The sequence below is a fragment of the Elephantulus edwardii genome, unplaced genomic scaffold (assembly GCF_000299155.1).
Source record: "Elephantulus edwardii isolate Elephantulus edwardi_28Jun2011 unplaced genomic scaffold, EleEdw1.0 scaffold00158, whole genome shotgun sequence".
NCBI lineage: Eukaryota > Metazoa > Chordata > Mammalia > Macroscelidea > Macroscelididae > Elephantulus > Elephantulus edwardii.
The window spans coordinates 1,291,611-1,299,037 of NW_006399908.1; the positions used below are offsets into that span (position 1 = coordinate 1,291,611).

At 37.0% G+C, this 7,427-nt stretch overlaps 1 protein-coding gene across 1 annotated transcript in view; it reads right to left on the reverse strand.

The window, feature by feature from the left end:
- Positions 1-7,427, reverse strand: part of ATR (ataxia telangiectasia and Rad3 related) — a 161,723-nt gene that overhangs the window by 65,907 nt on the left and 88,389 nt on the right. Inside the window, exons 28-30 of the mRNA XM_006895105.1 lie at positions 6,141-6,319; positions 1,742-1,906; positions 604-695 (exon numbers count right to left, since the gene is read on the reverse strand). Of these exons, the coding sequence (XP_006895167.1) occupies positions 604-695; positions 1,742-1,906; positions 6,141-6,319 (436 nt within the window). The remainder of the gene's footprint in view (positions 1-603; positions 696-1,741; positions 1,907-6,140; positions 6,320-7,427) is intronic.

A 7,427-nucleotide genomic window follows, 5' to 3' on the forward strand; every position in this document is an offset into this window, starting at 1 on the left:
GATTGGCACAGGACAGAGCGGAGTTTAGGGCTGTTGTACATAGGGTCGCTATGAGTCGCAGGCGACTCGACGGCACATAACAACAACAACATTTTCATTATTATTATTATTTGGTTCTTAAAAGAAATCTATTTTCTAAAAGGAAAGCTTTTCTCATTTTCATTAATCTTATGGGGGAAAATAAATTCCACTTAGAACAATATTTAAAACATCATAAGCTTCCTACTTGCTGGAACAGAAAACATCTGGTACTACTGTAAGCCAAGTTTAGATGCCCTTGGGAAGCCTAGGAAGGGCCTGTATAAGCCTTACCAATAGCAGGTATACTCTAGAAGCTTCCTGTCTTAAAAGGACTCTAATCCAAGAATGTTTGGGTTTAGACAGAAAAAAACCCCAAGATTTCAAATGCTAAATCAATATATGAGAAAGTAAGAAAAAAATTAATTTTAGAGCTTAACGCTAATCTTAAGAAAACACCAAAACAATGCATTATTTAGTAAATATTAAGTCAATTCATATTAGTAAATTCATAGTCAATTAAATGGAAAATTTTCCATTCAAATGTAACAATCAAGAAAAATTTATTCCTTTATGATTTATTACCTGTTAGCATGAACGCCGTTCACCTGAGTGATCACAGAAGACAGCTGACCCAGTCCTAACATGGACTTCACTACACCATGATAATGAATAATCTAGAAATTTAAAACAGTAACTATCATTTCAAGTATACCTTGGAAAGCAACAGTATTTTAAATGACACAGAAATACAAAATATATTAACAAGTCTATTTCTTAGTTTAGCAACTGACTTGCTTGGTTATATATGGCAGAGCCCTCTACCATTACCCTAACACACTTGTAATTTTTTAAGAAATAGATATAAATGAAATAATCTCTAATTAAATGTATCCTTTTTTCTAGATTTGGGCTAGTTTCATTTCTCAGACATAAAAATGGCAAGCAACAGACCACTTTTCTGAAAAGAAAACATTCTTTATCATATTAGTTCTTATAGATACCTTAAAGCTCAAAGGTCACAAAATAATTAATGTGGATTTCGAGCTTTAGTAATTGAAAAGTTAAACAAAATTAGTCAATAGTCTTTAATACTGAAAACAAGGATTAAATTACAAAGCTCTTGTGCTTTGAGCTTCTGAGAAAATAAATATGCCAAGTGTAAGAAAACAGTAAACCTCAAGATAGAGAATCTAAGACATGAGTATAAAACCAATGCCTCTATATCTTTTTTCTATTTGAAGATACTTATATATAACACACACCCCTTTTTCAATAACTGTAGCTCAGTGATTCAAAAGGAGTATTTCAGGGATTTAGAAGCAGGGTAGAGAGACACATGCAATATCTCATAACATTTTTCAGACTCTGTAGAAGATCACTAATCCTATTAAAAACCAATAAAAGTTTTAAACTTTGAATAGCAGATGGAAAGCCACGCTTCTATAGTTATTAAATATTCAGATAAACATATAATCAGTAATAAGTTTCATTGATCTTAGAGATTTCTACAGTAAGGGGAATTTAGTAGTAGAATGGAACTTTGAGAACATCTCTAAAATAGCACTAGTCTCTAACTGAAATCAGGAAAAGAAAACTCAGAGAGGGCAAATTATTCTTCTCCATCATACTGTGACACTGTAAGGGACAGGAAGAAACTCGGGTTTTCAGTCTTCCTAGGCCAGGGCTCTGTCTGCACATGTGTGTTCCATTATTATCCCACCTGGTCTGGCTCAAGCTGAATAGCTCTGTCGTAACAGGCAGTGGCATCCCGCAGTAAGCCAATGCTTTCATGTTCAAGGATCTGTTCCTTCAGAGATGGTTCTGCCTTTCGGATTGCACTTACTCCAGCAACTCCATCTGGTTCATGCATCGCAGCATACAATTTCTTTGTTCAGTCAAATGAAAGCAGACACATAAGTGGGAATGAAAATATAAATTATGAGTGCACGTTAAATGAGCACATGAGAATTTCCTTCCTCAGAGTGAGAATAGTTTCCTAGAATTCTATTAACCTAAACAATCTCATTGTTCTTAAATAGAAAACTATTTCGTTGTTGCTGTTACGTGCCACTGAGTCACCTGCAACTCACAGTAATCCTATGCACAATAGCTATCAACCTCATCCTATCCTGAGCCAATTTCACTGTCTCCGACATACCTAACTGCATTACTCGAGTAATTGTGTCAATCCATCTCCTCCAGCATCTCCTCTATTGTGCTGTCCCTCCACCCTTCCAAGCATGATGTCCTTCTCCAAGGACCGGTCCATCCTGGACATATGTCCAAAATATGTGAGATAGAGCTTCAAAATCCTAGCCTCCAAGAAGAAACTTGGTTTCCCCATCTCCAAGTCAGACCTGTTTGTTTTTTTGACCATCCATGGAATGTTCAATACTCCCCTCCAGCACCACAACTCAGGCATTGACTCTTCTATCATCCTTAGTCACTGTCCAGCTCTCTGATATGTATCAAGTAACTGCAAAGATCATGGCCTGGATCAGGTGCACCTTAGTCTCTAGATTGACACTGTTGCTTTTTAGTACTCTGGAGAGGTTCCTGACAGAATTTCCCTACTGCAACTTGTCTTTTGATTTCCTGAATTCTGGTGCCAAGAGTGTTGACTGTGGAGCCAAGCAGTCTGAAATTATTAACAATTTCAATCTCTTCTCCATTTATCATGGTGCTGCCAACTGGCCCAGTGGTAAGATTCTATCTTCTTGATGTTCAGCTTAAATCCATATTAAAGACTGCAGTCCTTGACCTTCTATATCAAATGCCACAGGCCCTCATTTTTGAGAAGCAAAGTTGTATCATCTGCATAGCACAGGTTGTTGATGAGTCTTCCTCCAACTGTGATGCGACATTCTTCTTGAGAAAGCCCAGCCTCCCAGATGATCTATTCCATATACCTACGGCGACAGAACACATGCCTGACACACTCCTTTCCCGATTTTGAACCATGCAGTTTCCTTGCTCTAACAACTGCTTCCTGATCCAAGTATAGGTTTCGCATAAGCACAGTCAGGTGTTCTGGGATTCCCTTGCTTCTCAAGGTTGGTCTCAATTTGTTGTTCTCCACATAGTCAGATGTCATCAATTTAAATGTTGTCTGTGTTGCTGTATTAAGTGCCATCAAGCTGATGACCATTCATAGTGACCTCATGAAAAACAGCTCTGAAACATGCCCTAACCTACACCAGGCTCACCCTCTCTCAAATGTTCTTGCCCATCATGACAATTACTAAGTCAATCCATCCTACTAAGGGTCTTCCTTTCTCTCTGATCCCCCACTTCTCCCAGTATGATGCCTTCTACCAAGGACTGGCACCTCCAGATAACATGCCCTAAGGAAAAGAGACAAACTGTCACCATCCTGTCCTGCAAGGAGCAGCCCGGCGGTTTCACTTCCTCCTCAACAGATTTGTCTGTTCTTTGGGCAGTTCATGGGACATTTGATACTCTTCTCCAACACCGTTATTCAAAGGCAGTGCTTCTGCTTCTGTCATCATTATTTACTGTCCAACTTTCAGTTGCACAGAACTGATAACATTATGGCTTGGATCAGATATACTTTAGTCTTCAAATGGACATGACTGCTCTTTAAAAGTTAGGTGAGGTTCTTGACATATTTTCCCACTGCAACCTGTCTTTGATTTCTTGACTGCTGTTAACTATGAGTGTTCACTTTGATTTCCTGATTGCCATTAACTATGAGTGTTGACTTTGGATCCAATTAAAATGAAATGGTTGACACTGTCAATCTTTTCTTCACCTATCATGATATTGCTTATTGGTTGAGTGATGAGGACAGTATTTTCATGATGTTGAAAAATAACCTGTTTTATGGCTATAGTCTTTGATCCTCCACAGCAAGTGTTAAGTCCTCTTCACTTTCAGCAAGCAAGGTTGTATCATCTGCATAATGCAGATTGTTGATGAATCTTTCTCTAATTCAGATACCGTGTTCTTTTTCAGATAGACCAGCTTTTCAAATGATGTGCTCAAGTCTATACACTGAGTAAATGTGAAGAAAAGCTACAACGCTGACATACACTCTTCCTGAGCTTGAACTACGCAGTATTCCCTAGTTCTGTTCACACAACAGCTTTGTGGTCTATGTATGGGTTTTAAACAAGCACAATTAAGTGTTCTGGGATTCCTTTTCTTCTATATTAGTAAATTAATGATAATTAAAACAGAAAAGAACTTCAAAGTCCTTTGAAAACAAGTGACAATAAACTGTGTTTCACTTAACAAGTGTCTTACTACATTTTAAAATGAAACAAAAACTTTAATAAGTATTTTAATATACTGGTATTTAGATGCCTTCAAGAAACCATAGTCTGGGCTCCATGGAGGTAGCCAGGCTGAAGGTAAAACCTGGGAACAATTTGTACAAAACTAAAAAAAAAAAACAAACAGAACTACTGCTATTAAGTCCATTCTGACTCTTGTCAACTCTCAGCGATTCATTGTTTACTGGATTTCAAAGGCTCCTGGCCTTTACAGAAACACACTGCCTCCCCTTTCTTCTCTGCACATTTTGAAAATTAAAAAAATTTTTTTTTAATTTGAGCAAAGGTTTACAAATCATATTGGCTTATGTATAATCATTCATAGATGCTTTGTTTTACAGTAATTATAATAATTAAGTACAAGGTCTAATCAAACCTTGCATTGTGCATTGCCTTTCCTTTTACAGGTTCACCCTAGAGAGGGTGAAACCAGGCTGCTTCTTGGAGGCAAGGATTCTGAAGCTCTGTCTGACATATTTTTGGACATATTGCAAAGAGGGACCAGTCCTTGGAGAGGGACTTTGTGCTTCGGAGGTTGGAGGGACAGCTTAAGAGGGGAAGACCCTCAATGAAATGGATTGACTCAGCGACTGGAATAATGTGGGTAGGTGTGTTGGAGGCGGTGAGGTTGGCTCGGGATAGAGCAGGAGTAATGCTGTCATAAAAGTTAGCCTGCTCTTCCTGTTCTCCTAACATTATGCTTTTTGATCCAAAAAAGCCCACTAACTTTAGTCTCTTATTTGATCCCATTAAATCCATGTGACTTTATTTTCTTTTCTTCTTAAAACCGAAACCAAACTCAATGTCCTCAAGTTGCTTCTGACTCATAATAAGCTTCCGCAGGTTTCTGAGGCTGTAAATTTTCATGGGAGGAAAATGCCCATCTTTCTCCCATGCACTAGCTGGTGGATTTGAACTGCTGACACTGCAATTAGCAGAATGATACACGACACATTCTAGAGAGTCACAATATCACATGAAACCATTATCTCACTAGCATCCTAATGAACACTGCCTTGTTCCTAACATAAGTGGCAAACCACCGTACCACCTTTACATCCTCAAATTCTGGTCCCGATTTTCGACAAGGAGAGTACTGATGACCTCTGTACTTTAAATCATAACCTTTTCTTCCAAAAATGGCCTTTAGCTAAAATGCCATCCAGTCTGTATTTCTTTGGTTCAAATTCTTTAATCTAAGCTTCTAGGACAACTTCCCCACATGTGTGATCATTCTTCTACTCAAATCTTCGTCTTTTCTCTGTTATCTCAAAAATGCTAGTTTCTTCTTCAATGCCTATATTGTTCTTTCCCAATTTGAGAGATGTTTCTGCTTGGAATATCTTTCTACTTTCTGTTACACAGGTAACTAGTATTCATTTAGGGAGCTATGGTGGCTTAATGGTAAGGAAGTGCACTGCCAATTCAAAGGTACATGGTTCTAATCCACCTGCTGCTCTCCAGTGTAATTAACTGCCTCTGAAAACTCACTGATGGCAGTTAGCTATGTGTCAGTTCTGACTCAATGGATTTATTAAGAACCAATTTAAACATCTTCTCCCAGAAGGTTCTTTCTGACCTTATGCTTACCTACTTCCTATCCTCTACTTCACCAAGTGGACGGGAGAAATGTCTTTCTCTAAGGCACACTTACAACACTATAATGAACTGACTGGACAGCTTAATCTATACTTTTTAAAGTAATTACAAATATCTAGTGCTTACCACACTACAGACTGCAACATACAGATGTTTAATAAAATGAACATAATAAATGATTTGGTAACATCATCATTATTAAATTTACTAATATTAATTTCAAACCTGTAAAAATCCCAGATGTTCCTGGATATTTTGCTTCTTTTCTGTAATGAATGATTCAAAGTGCATTACCGCCCTTGTGTACGCTTTGGAGCGGAAGGAAGCTACTGCCAGAGTATCTTGAGGTATGAGGTCTAAGAAACGACTTACACTCTGATAGTCTTCATAATTCACTGCAGACCCTGGATTATAAAAAAGAAAATCGAGTACTTAGAGACTGAAATTTAAAATGTATCATCTCAAGCTTTTAAATTTATTTCACAAAAGCAACAAAAGTGAAAAGCTATCTTATTTAGAATGTAACTATCAACAGGATGATTTCTCCAAGAACTCTTGTCCCAATCATACTATCATTACTTATCTTAGCTTGAGAATACTTAGAGAAAATGCTGAATAAAAAATTATCTGAAAGATACACAGAAGATTATTTACAATTGGTAATTATAAAGTGCTAGTAGAGTGTAACTATTAATAGGTACAGCATAAAGTTATGAAAGTAGCTTTTTTAAATTTTAACAACCTATTTTTTTTAATTATTTTGTTTTATTATTTTGTGTGTGTGTATCCTCAAATTGGATCTGACTGGTACAGGAGGAGATTGCTCCTCCTTCTCCAGCAGAGCATCTGGTGGATTCGAACCACACACCTCTGGGATCCTATTTTCTTTTTAAACTTTAACAACCTATTTTCTTCTTGTGATATATAGTATATACAACATTAACTACTACAATGGAAGTTGAAAGTAAAAGTGCCTTTAAGATAAAACCACAAATAATTTAGGGTAATTTTTTTCAATAGTTTAAGATATAAATTATAAATTCATGAATGAGAATACTTTGTTTATGGATTCATGCTTATAACTCTTCAATGTTAATGATTCAAAACATCACATAGAAAACAAACATACATTGTTTAAAGTTTATATAGTCAAGATGGTATATTTAAGAGAAATTATATTTAAAATAAGATCCTTGTATCTATTAAAATTTTCAGTCATTTCAAATGTTGAGAACTGTTAAAGGTACCATACTTTTGAATCATTAAAATATTATTCTTTAAAACCTAGACTTTTCTGCAACAATGTCGTTGTTGTTATGTGCCATCGAGTCGTCTGCGACTCATAGCAACCCTATGTACAACAGCCCTAAACTCCACTATGTCCTGTGCCAATCGCACTGACTCCGACACTCCCATCCCAATAATCCCAGTCACTGAATCAATCCACCTCATAGAGGGCCTTCCTCTCCTGCGCCGTCCCTCCACCCTTCCAAGCATGATGTCCCTCTCTAA